Source organism: Cotesia glomerata, linkage group LG5 (assembly GCF_020080835.1).
Source record: "Cotesia glomerata isolate CgM1 linkage group LG5, MPM_Cglom_v2.3, whole genome shotgun sequence".
NCBI lineage: Eukaryota > Metazoa > Arthropoda > Insecta > Hymenoptera > Braconidae > Cotesia > Cotesia glomerata.
This window is the reverse complement of record NC_058162.1, coordinates 7337872-7356338: the sequence shown is the minus strand read 5'-3', so window position 1 is coordinate 7356338 and position 18467 is coordinate 7337872. Positions and strand designations below refer to the sequence as shown.

The 18467-nt window shown below is 29.6% G+C and overlaps 3 protein-coding genes across 6 annotated transcripts in view; 1 reads left to right on the top strand and 2 right to left on the bottom strand.

Annotated features, from left to right (window-relative positions):
- LOC123265477 (CCR4-NOT transcription complex subunit 6-like) overlaps positions 1–18467 on the top strand; it is a 602565-nt gene that overhangs the window by 514208 nt on the left and 69890 nt on the right. The window lies entirely within an intron of this gene.
- LOC123265473 (membrane metallo-endopeptidase-like 1) lies at positions 287–8898 on the bottom strand. 2 transcript variants are annotated; one of them, XM_044729261.1, is made up of 16 exons: positions 8800–8898; positions 8583–8725; positions 8272–8517; positions 6245–6450; positions 5970–6182; positions 5810–5902; positions 5074–5215; positions 4900–5017; positions 4694–4784; positions 4323–4499; positions 3103–3212; positions 2976–3034; positions 2851–2902; positions 2699–2766; positions 2283–2614; positions 287–610 (listed from the first exon to the last, which is right to left on the bottom strand). In XM_044729261.1, exons 1-16 carry the CDS (start codon positions 8817–8819, stop codon positions 359–361), a joined length of 2322 nt encoding a protein of 773 aa, XP_044585196.1. In that variant the 5' UTR covers positions 8820–8898; the 3' UTR covers positions 287–358. The 2 variants fall into 2 exon arrangements, with proteins under 2 accessions (XP_044585196.1, XP_044585197.1); XM_044729262.1 differs by having other exon boundaries at positions 5970–6170.
- Positions 9072–15333, bottom strand: LOC123265476 (neprilysin-like). The gene is made up of 16 exons (XM_044729265.1): positions 15218–15333; positions 14983–15146; positions 14263–14424; positions 13618–13701; positions 13344–13543; positions 13068–13268; positions 12914–13000; positions 12704–12845; positions 12509–12626; positions 11277–11544; positions 11090–11193; positions 10953–11011; positions 10775–10894; positions 9730–9881; positions 9489–9659; positions 9072–9407 (listed from the first exon to the last, which is right to left on the bottom strand). The coding sequence occupies exons 1-16, from the start codon at positions 15235–15237 to the stop codon at positions 9156–9158; spliced, it is 2304 nt and encodes a 767-aa protein (XP_044585200.1). The 5' UTR covers positions 15238–15333; the 3' UTR covers positions 9072–9155.

Sequence of the window (18467 nt, the reverse complement as noted above, 5' to 3'; positions counted from 1 at the left end):
GGATATCCGTGTTTCATTTACATATTACACTGTCATCATCGCACGTTTAATTATTAACCTACACTACCAACTCATGTCTATTTCTATTTATAATTATAATCATAATCAACGAGATCGTATTCAAAATTATCAACTTCTCATTATGTCCGTTATCCGTTATTCATCCACCGAACCAAAATCCAAATTGTACTTGTAGCTTAATTATTAACATCAAAGCTAACTATTCAATAACTTTCATACAGGACTAGGCAAATTGGTGGTGTAGGTAATGGATTTAATGAACCAATTCTGTTAATGTTTTATTAAAATTATAACTCATGACATATTTGAACTATTCATACAGACAAAATCAATTTCATCAGTTTTTAATCTTTGAAATGCGCTTCCGTTTGCGGAATCTTGAATGCCTGGCGAGACTTTGTCCAGAATCGGTTTCCCAAATTGTGCATTTGTCTTCAGGGTTCATGGGACTGCCTTTTGGGCAGTTGAACTCTTTTGCGAAGGCTTCTGTGTTTGAAACCGATCCGATAACTCTCAAGCGACCTGGGCTGTGGACATCTAACTTGAGATTTTGTTCGGCCCCTTCATCCGTTGCAGCTTCGCACCAAGTCTGCAAATTATTTTACGATTATTTTTTATCATCATAAAGTTTTTCGATTGAAAAGAAATGAAAAATCACATTCGTAAAAATGATTTCGTTACACTAAAAAAAGACAAGATTACAGAAAAATATGTTATAGTAACAAATAAGTTTACTTATGGTGAAAAATTGATAGGTTGTTGGAATAACAATATCTGCTTGTTGGAACAACTAAATTATTTTGTTAATATTACTCAGCTGATTTTGTTAAAATAATAGAATTTATTTGTTGTCAAAAAAATAAATTTGTTTTTGTTACTACACGGAAAGAACAAGATTACACTGGATAACATTCCAGATTATATTTAGTGATATCTTTAGTAAAAAGAAATTTCAGATAGTAACTAGTATAATCTACATTATACTGAGTGATATCTAGATTATACTCATTGTAATCTTCCATTTCTCCCAGTGAAATATTAGATTATACCATGGTATAATCTATTATACCATGGTATAATCTTACGTGCACGTAAGATTCCACTGGATATAATCCGAAATTGTATCCTGTAGAATTTGCACAGTAAAAAATTTTACGTCATTGCGTCAAAAAATTTTGTGTTAAAAATTTTTGTGTTAAATATTCAAGACTTTTATGTATAAATTTAACATTTATTGTGTTAAATTAACACAGAAAAGTGTTAAATTAACATAAAAAGTGTTAAATGTTTAACACAAAATTTTTTGACGCATTGACGCAAAATTTTTACTGTGTGGATTATACTCAGTAGAATCTTAGATTATACCCCGTGATATCTCCGCGATTTTTTTCTAGCGCCTGCGCTTTTAGCATAATCATATGACTATGAACAGGTTAGATGTTATTGTCAAAAGTTTAAACGTGAAAACATACATCTTGTACACTATTTTCACATATCTTGTAATTTTAATAATTATAACGGATATAAAACATATTGTTACATAGCACAAAAAATAAATGCTCACACAGTAATTAATACACCGATTATATTTTTTTTAAACTCAATATACTGATGATTGACTATAATTCACAAATTTTAAACAGCACTTTACGCGCAGCGCTAGAAAGAAAATGGTGCATATATCACTGGGTATAATCCAAATTCTCGGATTATATCCAGTGGAATCTTACGTGGTATAATCTGAAATTTTACTGGGGGAAATGAAAGATTACAATGAGTATAATCTAGATATCACTCAGTATAATGTAGATTATACTAGTTACTATCTGAAATTTCTTTTCACTACAGATGTCACTTAGTATAATCTGGAATGTTATCCAGTGTAATCTTATTCTTTCCATGTATTAGATTTTTAATAAAGTAATTTAGCTAGTTCAACAAGAAAATTTGTTAGACCAACTAACTAGTTAATGTTACTACAACAAAATATTTTTTATAAAGCCAAAATAAATATTTGCTATCCTTTTAAAAGAATTTAGTTGGTTCAACAAACCGATTTTTTAATTCAGCTAAACTGTTTTGTTGAACTAACTAAAGGGCTCTACTACACTAACTAAACTGTTTTGTTTATACAACAGATAAATTAAATTAGTTATCATAACCTATACTGTGTTATCATATATGATAACATACATAGTAAATGGGAACGACAACTTGTCTTATTTTGTCCCAACAAAAAAATTACTTTCAAATTTACGTACCGCGGCAAACGAAATGAAAAACATTTGTTTGTCATTATACTCTTCAAATCCCGGAAGTTTTGTATCTGGACCCTCTTTTTCGAGTGTCTTGAGGTATGCTTCAAGAACAGCTTGGATTCCAGTAACATCCGCAATGTTCTCGTCTTGAGTTCTCGCGCCGAAACTATTTCCTTGGTAGTTAAACAAATACCTGAGCCAGCTCGCGTAACCAGGCTCTGAAGCTCCTATATAATTGTTGTACTGATCGAGAAAGCACTCTGCGCGCTTGTAGTACAATGACAACATTTGGGAAGATATTTGGGTCGTGGTACCGTTATCTCCAAAATTTATTCCTGCAATAAATGTTTACGGTCAGTGAATTGATTACCAATTAAAAATAAACAATTATTTATGAAAAATTTTAAGTTCAGTCTAACCATGGACGTCAAATCCGTGGCCCATTTCGTGGCCGATTCCAGTACCCGCCATCCCGTAATTAACGCTTCTGTGATCGGTCATAAACATAAATTTGAAAAGTTATAAATGAAATTGATAGCTACGATTGAGTTTCATTTGATTATTTTATTACCGTGGAATTTGAGAGGTGAACAACGGAGGCTGGAAATTCGCCGCAGGTAGTTCTATTTTTTATTAAAAAATTTTAATCGATCAATTTTAGGTGGTTCTTTTTATATTGCATGGTTTTTTTTTTACCTATTATGTTCTGATCCGGGGTGTAAAATGCGTTGACTATAGTCGGGTCGATTTCCTCACTGAAAATTTGTTATTTAAATAATTTATTTTCTTGATTTTAATTAATTAATTAATAGTTCTTACGTACTTGGGATCTGCAGATTCTTCGGTAGGATCGAATGCGTTGTACAAAGCTTTTTTCATTTCGTACTTTCTGTAACTTAGTATGTTGTCGAAGAGATTTGATCCAATTAATAACTAAAATAAATTTTTAAACATTTTTTAATGGTTAAAGTCATAGTTCTTATCTTAAAAAAAAAGAAATTTTTTAAATATGTAGACTAGGGTGGTGCAAATAAACCAACTATTTTTATGTTTTGAGTCTTCTATAAAAATTTGTAAGTTTGTAATGTTTTTAGAACCCTTTTAAAAAATCAGCTCGATAAAAAATTTTTTAGAGCTCAAGATTTTTAAAACTTTCAAAGTAAAATTTTTAAAATGCTCTCGAGTTACTTTTTAATATTAATATCAACACTGATAAAAGGATTTATTTATATTAAAAAATATTTGTTAATAGTTAACAAATCATTTATTAGAGACCACTTTTTAGTATTTAACAAATATTTCTTAGTATTTAAAATGGTTTGTTTGTATTTAATAAATCTGATATTTATTTATTAAATATTGATAAATCTTTTTAAATACTAAGAAATATTTGTTAAGGACTAAAAAGTGGTCTCTAATAAATGATTTGTTAAATATTTTTAATTATAAACAAATCTTTCTATCAGTGGACGAACTTTAAATTTTTTCTATCAAGTTGACATACTGAAGAATATAAAAAAAGCATTTTGACTTTTTTGAAATCTTGAGCGACTTTTATTCATGAATAAAAATTTCGACTTTAAATTTTCAGCACAGAGAAAGAAATATTCTTGAATCAAGTATATAATTTTGAAGAAATTAATATTCTTTATTTGAGTAGAAAAATTTTTGATTTAAGGAAATTTTTCTTCATTTTAGGAAATTTTACTTGATTCAAGAATTTTTCTCTTGAATCAAGTTAATTTTTTTTTCAGTGAGAGCGTACATAATTTTCAACCTAGAAAATAATAGAGTGACGAGAAAAAAATTGAAAACAATAAAATTTAATTTTTGACGATTTAAGCAATTTTAAAAAATTTTAAGCAACACCTAAAAATTTTTTTATCAAACTGATCTTCGAACAAGGCCCTTAAAATATTAAAAATTAACATATTTTGATAAAAGACTTGAAAAATAAAAATAGTCGGCTTTTTTACGCCATCCTAATGATCATTTATAGAGTTTCATTCTTCACTATAACTTCATACAAAATTTTTTAATTACCCCTTTGTAAGAATTAATAACATAAGTTCTATTCTTGTACCATTCCGGAAACCCAATGAATATTTTCATCTTCTTAAGTTTTTCTTTCGACAGTTTCTTCGTTTCTTCGTCCATCCAGCTCGTTTTGTCAATAAGATTCTCCAACTCTTTTCGCGAATTTTCTGTCATATCACGTACCTGAAAAGCCAAAAATTAATTAAATATCTCAGAGATCTTTACCGTTTACAAAGCCTTTGTTCAGGCTTTTAAAGCTTTCTTCTTATTTCCACTTGACATAATAAATTATTTCTTCCAAGAACACAAGAGTCACTTGAAAATAACTAATATAATTAAACTCTAAAGTTATGATTTATTATTTATTATTCTTTTACTTCTTTGTCGATTTCCTTAGTATAAAACTTTTGGACAAACGCGTAAGATGACGCTCTGACCATTTTCATCTCATCGGTACACTGAAGCCATCTAAACACACAGTTTTTATAATATTATAACTATAAAAATAAAATAAAATTAAATAAATATATTAATAACTGAATCAAGTATTTTATTTTATTCGTCAAACGTTAATTAAATTTACCGCGGCTTCTTTTCAACGGCTTCATAAACGGTGTCCTCTAATTGGTTCTTCAAACTTCTCATTTCTTCTGTCGTGTACTCGAGCATATCTCTCACAAAGTTCCAGTGAATGTAATTGACTAAAAATTTTAAAAGTAATATAACAAATTTAATAACAATAATTATTATTATTTACTTATTGTTTTTTTCGGAGTTTCATTAAGCAATTTCGTCAATTCAGCGTAATACTTTGGCGTCGCAAGCTCGATCCTTGTCTTATCATTTACTTCTTGATTTATCACATCAAATACTCTGTTAATTATATCTTGGAAATTAATCTGTTAAAATAAATTTTAAAAAACTTTTTAATAACAAATTAAACAAAATAAAATGTAAAATAATTCTCAATAAATTTAAAATAAGAATTTTGATTGACGAAAAATTAATTTTATTATAGTACTTGATAACATTATTTTTTTATTAGTAGATATTATTGCAAAAATATCTTAAAAACACTTCACACTTTAAAAAAAAAATGATATTTTTTGTTAATTACTCTTCTTTATTTCCAACTTATGAAAAATCATTCAAAATTGCCTTCTAGGTTAATTTTTTATTAAAGTGTATTTTTTAGTTTTTGAATTATAATTAATTAAAAAATTTTTTGGTATAATTAAAAACTAGAAGCATTATATTGTAATATTTTAATGAATTAAAAGAAGGGCAATAATTAATGTCATTGTATGTGTGTTTAACCTGTAAAATTCATCACTTTGTTTATTTTAATAATTATATTCAGGATAATAGCATGAAATTATACTACTATCGATGCGTGTAAAATTTGTCAAATTAAAAAATCAGACGTCATAAACTCAATTAAAATAATGATAAGCTATAAAAGTGTATTAAATAACAAAAAAAGAAACTCTTACTTTCTTCAAATCATCACAACCGATTTCTTCAAGAGCTTCATCATATTCATTCAAAAACTCCTCAACAGTTTTTACTTCATCATCAAGTTCCAGCTGAAAAACAATAAAAAATTATAAAAAACTATTTTATTCTCTTTTTTCTAAAACATTTCTTCCATACATTATACAAAGCAACTTCAAACTCTATCAGATCTTTAATGTCTTTGGCCATAGTTTCCTTGGAAATATATGCACTGTTGAATCTAGTGAACTCTTTAGCAACTCCTTTGATGAATTCATAATACTCTTCAAGGTGATCTTCAATGTACACTTCGTACTGGGTGTCAACTGAAAATCTCGAGAGCTTTCTTTCGAATGGAAACTGAAAAATCGACTATTGGCTTTTAATTAATTAATTAATTAAGAAAACTATATATAGATTAAAATAAACTTTACCGGCCAATCAGAAGTTTCCGAAACTGGTGAGGCTGGAGTGATTTTATGGAAGGTATAAGAACCAGTGATGTCAAAATAATAATGTTCAATTTGTTGCCATGAATGGTCATTTTCGTCCCATTCTTCGGCGTCGATGATCATGGGCCAGCCTCCTACTTGGATCAAAACTGACTCGATTGGTTTCAAGCCTCTTTTTTCAAGAGTCTCTGAAAATTTTCATTACTAAGTTATAGAAATTTAACATGCATACACTTTTGCATGCCTCAAGCTTGAGCTGACAATCATAATGTAATGTAATTTGTTAAAAAGAACATAAAATATATCTATACTAATATTATAAAGAGGAAAGATTTGATTGTTTGTTTGTTTGCATTGAATAGGCTCCGAAACTATTGAACCGATTTGAAAAATTCTTTCACTGCTGGAAAGCTACACTATCCCCAGGTGACATAGACTATGTTATATTTTCAAATTTTTGTTAAATACCCGTGCGAAGTCGGGTTGAACTGCTAGTATTATGTAATTTAATCAGCGGCATGATGGCCGAGCGGACTAAGTCATTATCCCGTTAGTTCGTTCGTGCATCATGTCGTGAGGCGAGGGTTCGAGCCCCGACGGTTGTTCGAATAGTTCCAACACCAACCATCGGGGTTCGCTCCGGTAGCCAAACTGTACTGGCATGGGTTTTCTCTGTGGTTTCCCCATCGCCACTATTCCAACACCGATAGAAAGGGGTGAGGAATAGGGTGAATACAGTACAGAAAGCACAAGTCGGTCCACAGCCGCATTGAGAATAAAGTTATGTGCGAAATTATATGTTAGTTATAAAAAGTGGAGAACATGTTGTTGATTATAAAAAGAATGGAGAATATGTTGATAATAAAAGAGTTGAAAGATTGTGTTGATAATATAGAGCGGAGCATATATTGATAATAAAGAGTTGAAAAAGAGACTACATGCGGAGATGCTGAGACAATTAGCCTTGTAAAAACCATAAATCGGTATACAAGTAAAACTCATAATAATAATATAATTTAATCACATATGTGATACGGAGAATAATACATTTGCAATTTACAGTAATTAACTTTGTGATAGTAATATAGTGATTAAATTTTAGCAATATGTGGAACATAATGATTAAGTTTTAGCAATAATAACAATTAGTATTAGTGTTGGTATAGTTTCAGTGTCTCTTTTAGCATATTATTGACTGCAAATGAATATACAACAGAAATTATGTACATAGACACATGTATTAAAAATGCATAAATGCAAAGTGCTGAAACTCTACATATAAATGATATAAAAAGTACACTCAGGAAGAAAAATTATTCTTGAACTTATAATAATTCTTTTTAAACCGATTGATTGCTATTTTCACATGAAATAAAGTGGTTTCACCGGCTTAATGTAAATTTTTGAAGTCTCTATGAAGGTGTAAACATAATGACTTGTAAAAAATGAATTTCTTCACTCAATTTATTTTTTAATTTCTTCATTTGCCTTATGAGAGGTTGTAGAGTAAAAATTGTAGCTTTTTATTGTTTTGTTTGATTATAATTAAACTTTTTTGGCTAACAGTTGGAGAAATTTTCTGTCTAAGCAAACATACAAAATTTATCTTTACACGAAAAGAAATTTTCTTTAAAAATTACAGTTAAATTCACTGTAATCGTCGGGCATAATGCGGCCTTTTTATTTATTACTTTTGAAATAAAAAGTACGGAAAAATTCGTTCAATTCAAGTACATTTACTTCTTTGACTAAAAGAGTTTATTTCATATGAAAAAAGTACTAACCTTGAGAAAATTTAAACGAGCTTTTATTCTTGTAATTTTTTTGTAGTTAACTTATCAAAATTATTCTTGTAGTATTTAGTAGATAATAATTTTTTTCATCGACACTGGATGCAAGATTATTTAAAAATTTAAAATAGTATAAAAGTTCAGTTAAAACTCTTTGTAAATTAAAACTTTGATCAATTTATTTATGACACAAGCTATATTTACAATTTAACTACTTACCAGTGTCCATGCATGAACGATACCATTTTTTGGCCTGTCTTACTGGCAAAATATCATTTGGTTCAGGCTTTGTTTCCAAAATTCCTTTAATTCGTTCAGAAACCATCAATTGGTACTTATTAAAGACAGACCAAGTAGACTCCCACGGTGGAATAAGGTCCTCATTTGTCCATTGCCCGCAGACGTATTCGTAAAAGTCTTCGCAAGGATCCACAGATTTGTTCATGCTCTCCAAAAAGTCTTTAGCTGTCCAATTTAAGAGTAAAATTATCAAAAATTTCTTGTCACAAAACAAAGTCAAAAGAACAAACCAATTAATTTGCAATTGTCAGTTTCACAAACGTTTGATTTTTTGTCGGCTCGGCCTTCCATGTCGAAAAGCCACCCGATATTCAATACCGAATCCCTATGACTCTCTGCATTGTCGAACAATGCTGCGCCCAGTGACAGAAGCCTAAAAAATGTTATTGCTTAATTAAAAACTGTTAAAAAATCAAATAAATTGGACAAAAAAAAAGTAATACTTACAAAGTTAGTTTGAAGATCATTTCTGACTGGAATAATTAGTCAGACTGAATTCAAATTATTCTTATTGACGGTTTTAATAGAGAAAAAACGGATGCGCCTTGAGAAATTTTTGATAATTTTATCTTTGAGGAACTTGCTTCCGTGAAATTTTATCATAATAAATAATGTAATTATCATTATTAATGAAGCAAGGTTGAGACCTTAACTTCCTGATGACTCTAATAGATTAAAACAATTATTTCAAGGGTAAAAATGAGTCTAATGATTAATAATTTATCATTTTTAGAGAATGCTTTTATTAGAATAATTATTTCATATCGATACAGTCAAACTTTATCAAATTTGATCAATTAAGTTCACCAATCAAAAGTCCACGGATGTTTCCTCTTCCTGTGTTTGCGCTTTTCCGGACTTTTAACCTCGTCGATGTTCTTCCAAATGTTACATTTGTTTTCCGGGTTCATAGGGCTCCCTTTGGGGCAGCTGAAGGCTCGTGCAAAATCATTAGTATTAGAAACCGCGCCAATCACTCTTAAGTTAGTTGGGCTGTGTACATCGTGTTCTTTACGCATTTCTTCGTATTTCTTGGTAGAATCCATACACCATAACTAAAAATTTCATTATTTTGAATTGACGCGCTCTTATTAAATTATAGGAGATCATATCAATAACGCAAAATTAAAACTAACCGATCCAAATGCAATGAAGAACATTTGTTCATCGGAGTACTTCTCAAATCCGGGTAATTTCTTGTCGGGACCATTCTTCTTGAGCATTGTCTTGTAAGCTTCGAAAACTGCGTGGAGACCTGTTGTATCCGCCATGTTTTCGCCCCGTGTTCTGCGTCCAAGACTTCCGTCCTTTTAAAAAAATTAAAAATGTAAAATTTATTGTAGGGATTTTTTCGTATTGAGAAGAAAAAATAATTACGCCGTAATATGGGGTGGTATCTTCATATTCGGGTTCGGTGACTCCGAAATACTTGTTGAACTGGTCAAGGAAACATTCAGCGCGCTTGTAGTACATTTCCATTATTTGCTTGGATATTTCAATTTCTTTCTCCTCGAAACCCATGGTTATTCCTGTTTTCAATTAATTTTTTGGTCAAAAATAAAATTTAAATAAATGACGACTACGCTCATTACAGTAACTTCGTTGAAAAAACAATAGACAGAATTACAGAAAAACTGTTGTAGTAATAAATGAGTTTACTTATGTTAATAAATTAATTAGTTATTTTAACAAAGTAAGCCAAGTTGCACACTGAAAAAAAAAATTCTTAACTGGAGAGTAAATTTTCTTGGTTCAAGTAAATATTAAGGAAGATTGAAAATTTCTTTAATGAAGTCAAAATTTCTTAAGCCAAGAAAATTTCCTCTTGCTCCAAAACAACTTTTGGCTTCCTTAAAATTTTCTTAGTGCAAAAAGTTTTTTTTTCTGTACAATAACAAATTACTTTGTAATACCGCTAAATCTATTGTCTTGACAACAATCATTTTATTGGAATAACAATATCTGTTTATTATTACAACTGAATTATTTTGTTACCATTACTTGGCTGATTTTGTTAAAATAATAGAATTTATTTGTTGGCATAAAAAAATAAAGTTGTTTTAGTCACTATTATTATGGTTCAACAATAAAATTTCTTAGACCAACTAACTAGTTAATGGTACTGTAACAAAATATTTTTTGTTTAACCAAAAAAAAAAAATACTTGTTATCCCTTTGAAAGAATTTAGTTGGTTCAACAAACCGATTTTTTAATTCAGCTAAACTGTTTTGTTGAATTAACTAAAGGGCTCTACTACAATAACAAAACTATTTTGTTGATGTACCATATAAATTAAATTAATTATTAAAATCTATGTTTTGTTATCATAACATATGATTTGTTATCTCTGTGCTACAATAATTTAGAACCAGAACTTGTTCAAACACAAAATTTTTTTCAATGCTTTTTATCAATAAATACCGTTGATATCATAAGCATGTCCTATTTCATGGCCAATTACTGCCCCAGACATTCCATAGTTTATGTTTTGAGGAAGCTTTTCAGTGAAAAATGGAGGTTGAAAATCGGCAGCTGGTAAAACTGAAAAATTATTGTTATTATTTTTTTCTTTTTTTTTTTTAAACATTTTTATATTTACCCATTGCGTTTCCATACGGATCATACGCCGCATTGACTTCTAATACATCCATCATTTCTCTAAAAAAATTGAAACCCTTTATAATTACAATGAATTTTAAATTTTAGCGAAAATTGACGAAGAAAAGTCTATTTTACCGTGAAATACGTCTACGTTCATGCAATATATCACGTATATCTTCTCTAATTTCATATTTTGCGTAGCTTAGAACATTGTCGAAGTGATTGACACCAATGACAAGCTAAATACATCAAATATTCCACTAATAAATCCAAATACATGAAAAAAACATCAATTTCTCAAAGAAATAAAAAACAAAATTACCCCTTTGTATGCGTTCAATACATATGTTGAATTTTTGTACCAATCAGGTGTCCCAACAAACAGTTCCATCGACTCTAACTTCTCAATAGCTATTTTTTTAGTCTCATCATCCAACCAGTTTGATTTTTCAATTTGCAACTTCATTTCGCTCTTGATATTGCTTACCATTGTCCTTACATGTTGATCGGTTTTTTCAGAGTAGTATTTTTTGGAAAAAGCATATCCAGTTGCTATTTCCATTTTCACCTCTTTTATACACTCTAGCCACCTAAAATAGAACCATAGGTTATTTTTGTTATCAAAAATCTTGTAACATTTAATTAACATACAGAAACTCAGTAAAAAGATATTGAATTTTTTAAACTTTTGAAATCACTGTTTTTGTTATATTTCACCAAAAGCGCTGTTTAGATTTCAATAAAAATTTATGTAATAAAAGGAAATAATATATATTCAATATTATTATAATTGAAAGTACAGAATCAGAGCACGTGATTGCAATAATAAAAATACACAGAAAAAAATATTAACTTGAATCAGGTGGCATGATGGCCGAGCGGGCTAAGTCATTATCCTGTTAGTTCGCTCGCACATCATGCCGTGAGGCGAGGGTTCGGGCCCCGACGATTGTTCGAATAGTTCCAACACCAACCGTCGGGGGTCGCTCTGGTAGCCGAACTGTACTGGCATGGGTTTTCTCTGTGGTTTCCCCATCGCCACTATTCCAACAACCGATAGAAAGGGGTGAGGAATAGGGTAAATACAGTACAGAAAGCACAAGTCGGTCCACAGCCGCAGTGATAATAAAAAGTTGAGAATAAATGTGCGAAAAAAATAAGGTTGATTATGGCAGTGAAATACAGGAGTGAAAAGGGATGTGCTGGGGTCCAAACGTAGTATAAAAACAGGACAGTATAAAGACAGGGTGGTGGCGCACCCGCTGAATGCGACAGTTACCATCTACTCAGCCTTGTAAAAACCAAAGAAACGGTATACAAGTAAAAATCGAGTATAGTATATTAACTTGAATCAAGAAGTTTACCATCTTGATTTGAGTGAAAAAATTATTAAACTAAGAAATTTTTCTTGGTTTCAGTAAATTTTACTTGATTCAAGTTAACTTTTTTTCAGTATAACAAGCTATTAAAAATTATTTCTATCTCTATTTTAAATTTAATTCTTGCAGTATTGACAATACTATCTTAAATAAATTACTGAATTAAAATTTTTACCTTGGTTGCCTTGCTGTAACACCGAACTCATTTTTCATCAATTTGAAGAAAATATCCCGCATTTCTTCTGTTGTTGCCGCTAACATACTGCTGACAAAATGCCAATGGATGTAATTCACTAAAAAATATCATCGCTGTTATTATTAATTAAAATTAACAAAAAAAATATCAAAAATTAATGATTCGATGAATTACCGATAGTTCGCTTGGGAGTTTTGTTCAACAATTCGTTCAATTTAACAAAATAATCCATATTATCAACTTTTATCGTCGTGATATTCTCTGTATCATGGTTGACCATTTCAAAAACTCCTTTTATCAACTTTCTAACATTAATCTGTGTTAATAAAAAATTTTAATTAAATTAATGAACAATCTATTGATCGAAGAAAAAATTTTCCATACTTTATTGCCTTTGTCTTCAGTTTTCTCGTCGTACCAACTTTCGAAATCTTCAATAGTCATCGAATCTTTGTCTTCAGTTCTTGGAGTCTTTAGAAAAAATCCATAATTAAATAAATTCTTAGATATTTAATGTCAATGTAAAAATCGAATTTACCTCGTATAAAGCTTTTTCAAACTCAATCAAATCGCGAATATCCTTCTCGATCATCTTGCTTGTAATATTAGCGCTGTTGTGCTCAACAAACATTTTAATAACTGATGATATGAAATCCTTGTAATTCCCGTACTCATCCCCGGTGTAGTTTTTGAACTGGAACGGAAGCTTGTCCTTCAATGGAAGCGGCCCTTTCGATAACTGAAAAATAAAAAGTTCAATATCGACAATCAAAAATTGTCAATAGCACTAATTTTTAATCCGTAATAAAATTACTTTAACGAGCGAGCTCTTGTACCAGCTGGGAGTTAAATCGTAGAAAATATACGAGCCAGTGATTTGGAAATAGTGCTGCTCAATTCTCTGCCATGAGTGATCGGTTTCATCCCATTCTTCAGCGTCAATGGTCATCGGCCACCCTCCAACTTGCATCAGAATTGATTCCAAGGGCTTCAGTCCTCTTTTTTCAAGCGCCTCTAAAAATTTTAATTAAATCCTTCGTTTATTAAGAGTTTAAAATTTGAATCTTTTATCGAATTTTGGTACTTACCTACGTTCATACAAGCACGGTACCATTTTTTGGCTTGTCTTACTGGCAAAATGTCTTCTGGTTTTGGTTTTTCTTCCAAAATTCCTATTAAATTGAAAAAAAAATAATCAATTTAAATTAATTTATTAATTTAAAATTAACTTCATCGATCATAAAATATATCTTGTTCAAATAGAAGGTTGGTCTCAAATTTGTGAACAACTGTTGCTAGAAGGTGTGGCTAGGGTTGCCGAGCAACGTTTACTAAGGGGCGTTGCTAAGATTGCTAAGCAACGGTTGCTAAGAGGTGGAATAATAGATGATAACAGCATATCTATACAAATATTATAAAGAAGGAAGATTTGATTGTTTGTTTGCATTGAATAGGCTCCAAAACTACTGAACCGATTTGAAAAATTCTTTCACTATTGGGAAGCTACACTATCTCCGGGTGACAAAGGCTATATTATATTATAATTAATTTTGAAATTTTTTTTAAATACCCGTGCGAAGCTGGGGCGGGCTACTAGTAAAAAATAAAATTTTCTTTGTGAATATTTATCAAAAATTTGAATCTTAGTGTAGGTAAGAACAAGTTTTAAAAAGTTTTTAAATTGGAAACTTTTAATTTTTGGAAGTTATAAATACTTAATTTATTAAAAATACCTTTTACACGCCGAAAAACTATTTCTTGGAACAAGAAAGGTCTGCCCCAAACAGGAGTATATTTTGGAATGGGGCTATTAATTTTCCAGGAGCCGCACACAAATTCATAAAAATTATCGCATGGACTAACGGAGTCATTCATTGCGCTTAAGAATTCTCTGGCTGAAAAAAAAAAATATTTTTTTTGTGTAAGAAATTTATGATAAAGAAATTAATAAGTCAAAAATTTTTTAAAGTAACAAAAATTTTATGAAAAAAAACTTTAAATATATTTTAGATAAAAAAATCAATATTTTGAAATTGTCTCCTAACTTTTGTTATTATCTCTTTTGAATATTTTTATTATTCAAAAAATATTAATGCTGTAATTTTACAAATTTTTACACTCAAATTATAATTCTCAAGATTTTTCTACAGCAAATATATGCAAAAAATTTTTAATGATGGCAAACGTTTAATTTTATGGTCAATGTTTTCTTTTTGGTTAAAAAATTTAAAAACACCATTGAAAAATTATCAATTTAAAATATCTTTTTCTGTAAAATTATATTATTTTTGATAAACTCAAACGAAAAAATATGTGTAAAAAAGTATAAAAAAGAAATTTGATAGTTATCTAATATAAAAAATGAGCAGCAAAAGGAGCTCCTCAAGGTATGCATACTGTTTGGCATACAATAGTTGTTAATAATAAATAATAAGTAGTAAATAAATACAAACCCAGGCTTTTGCAGTCGTTAGTATCACAAACAGTAGGCTCTCCTACCTTGTCGTCTACCTCATTATTTTCAACATCAAAAAGCCACCCGAGATCTTTTATGCGGTCGTCATTGTCTTCCCATGAGCTTATTACCTCCCCGAATGCAAAGGCCGCGAGGAAAAGTCTGTAAAGAAAGCCAGTGCTCAAATTAATTAACTAATGGAGTATAAACAATGCTTTGTACTAAATACTTACATAATTATCCTTGAATACATTTTCTCCTTTTTTTTTTTTTTTTAATATTCAAGATTTAGTTTTCAAAGAAAACTAGAAAATGAGCCTGGTGATTGAGACATTGAATATTTAAACGCGACAACAGGATGTGAATTGCATCCTATGATTAAATAGCGCATCCGCAGATAATTTTAATCATCTCTAGTGATTTCTAACAGAAGGTTGAATTCGAAAAATGGGTTAAGGGTAAAATTTCTAGGCTTTCAAGATATTTGTGACTTTGAACTTTTAGCTTTTGACGGCTTAGTTTTGAGATAAAAATGTGTTAAAGGACAAATTAATAATGTTATAGCAGAATTAATCCTGACTAGTAGTTTTTTTTTTTTTTTTTTTTTATGTATTTTTGGACTATCGTAATTTTAAATCAATATCGTCCTTTGAGCTCTGTCATTTTGTAAAAATGAAAAGGGGATTGAGGTGCAGAATGATTGAAGTTAAAGTCAAAAGAAATAGCTTTTATGTTCATTGATATTACGCTGAACAATGTGACTTTGATCTTCTATAAACGCGAAACGAATTATGAAATAAAGAGTTCCAAAAAAGCCGACTATGTGCTCTCTATCAAAGAGTTATAATTTATTGATTTAACATGTGAATTTTTTTATCAAGACCTGGAAAACGGAAGGCAAAAGTCAAATTTCGAAGAAAATATTTCCTATTTAATGCCTTAAAATTTAAGAAACGCGTTCCGTCAAAGAACAGTGAAAAAAAAATTCTTGAACCAAGGAAAGAATTTTGACGAGTTTCATTGTCTTGCATCAAGACGAAAAGTTCTTATATCAAGCAAAATTTCCTAGCTTGAGAATTTTTCTACTTAAGTTAAGAAGATGAAATTCTTCAAACTTATTTACTTGATTCAAATAATTTTTTTTTTCTATGATAATGTATAAAAGAAACAACCTTTAAAAATCAATTTTTATCAATAGAGTTACTAGTAAATATCGTAGCAAAAACTTGCTAATTACACTAGACCCTGAAGAGTGGGATGAAGATGCTTATAATTAGGAAAAAATAGATAATTATTGTTTCCAATTAACGTTCTACCATATTTTTTACCAATTAAATATATTTCCATACGTCGGCGCTATGGATGATGACATTGGGGTGAGCTTTATTGCATATCATTAATTTTTTTCACCAATTTATAATGAATTATGCAATCATAAATCGATCATTATGAATCATAATTTATGATCTATAAAACTTTATTCAAATTTAATCATAGTAATTAAAGATCTTACCAGGTGATTTGTTGCTAGGGGAAAAATTGTCTGATAAATATCGTGATTAAAAAGGAAATGACTACGATGCGTACAAGAAGTTTGTTTATAAGGTCGTTGAAGTTTTTTCTAAAAACCATAAAGTCAAAAAGTTTTATAGGGAAAAACTTGAACGAGATGTTGTTGATTTAGTCGAATTTGAAAAGGAATTATTTATAATAAGTATCAGCTCAATGCTAATAAACAATCTTAATTATTCATTTTTAGTAAATTTCATGAAAATCTAACTATTGCATTTGTCCTTATAAAAAATTTTGCTATTTTCCTATTCAGTCCGTCGGTTAGCTTCAAAAATACATTCTATTCAAAGTTTATAAATGTATGTATTTATTCGACTTAACGCGGCTTGTTACGAAGATAGCTTTCATAATTCTTAACGGGTCTGAATGAAACTGAACATATTTATTCTTTGGAAGAGTCTCGAGATCGAGTTTGAAGATGAGCCAAATCAGTCGGATAGTGGAAAAATTACAGCATTCAAAATTTTCAAAAAATATAAACCATTACACTTTTAATAGTTTTCTTTTCAAACAGCTTTTGAACGCGATTACATCAAATCTCTGTAAGATACATCTAAAAGCTTGTTAAGGATCAATTTCCTGGTTTACTTGCATGGAAAAAAGTAAGCTGTAATAAATAACAGTCGATTTATAATAAGTAATGATCAACTGCTAAAAATTACCATTTCAAACAGTAAAATCGTGATTTTACTATTCACTTTATAATATTTACCATTTAAACGTTACAATTTACTCTTTACATGGAATAAAATACTATTTCAAACAGTAATATTCGCTATGTGAACGTCTAAAATGTTATAGTATAATAATTAAGAATTCAGACTTTGATATTTATCATTTGGTACCTAAAAAATGATCTTATGATATGTAAAAAGTATAAAATAAAGTTAGTAAATTTCTAATAAAAGCAACGTCAATATTGACAAAGTAAAATAGTAAATTTTAAACGCAACGCTAAAAATCAAACTATAATTATTGACTTGCTTGGACTGGTAAAATGTATATTTTAAAAATATAATTTTTACTGTTTCAAATGTTAAATTCTTCCAGAGTGAGACCCCCTTCTCTTTCATCTGAGTTCCCCTTCTCATAATATGGACTATATATTAAAATGGCAATTTTTACTGTTTGAAACTGTAATTTTTTAAGATAAAAGAGTCGTTATTTACTATAGTGACAGCTACTAATCACTTATTTTGGATATTAAATTATAAATTGTGGCTTTTATACTTTCTACATTAAGTTCTGTAATATTTATATTTTTGCCACCCTGGTCCGCTTTACTGTTTGAAACTATAAAAATTAACCGGAATCCGAGTGAATATTACAGTTTACTTTTTTCCGTGTGTTTTTGTAAACCAAAATTCTCTTATTATTTTCATCTATTTGATGAAATTTTACTTTTCCAAGTTTTTGGTAGTCCCAAAAATCTATATTTTTGTTTCGAAATAATCCCTTTTCTCTAGTTCATTTCTTTTTATACTCGAATCGCTCTTTTTTCTTATAAAATATTCAATAGTTCATCGAGTTGTCAACAATAAATTCTCTTTTTTCAACCCCGCAACGGCTCTAAACACTAGTTATGTGCACTAAATTAAAAAAAATAGGTTATTACACATAATCACAAGGACAAGGGAGAGTTATTTGATAATAAGCCGGCGAGATATATCGGTGATATTTTGCTTGGCTTAGTGGCTAAATCGAAAAAGTTTTTCGTGTACGTGCAGCAGCCGGGCCTGCTGCTACTGCTGAGGATATATAAGAATCAGCAAGAGGAAAAACTATGAGGAAAAGAGTAGAAACAATAATAATAATAATAATAATGATAATGATAAAAAATAATAATAATGAAAAAAATAAGGTGAAAAGAGGGTAGCGTATATAAGTTTAGAAAAGTATAAATATGTTTTG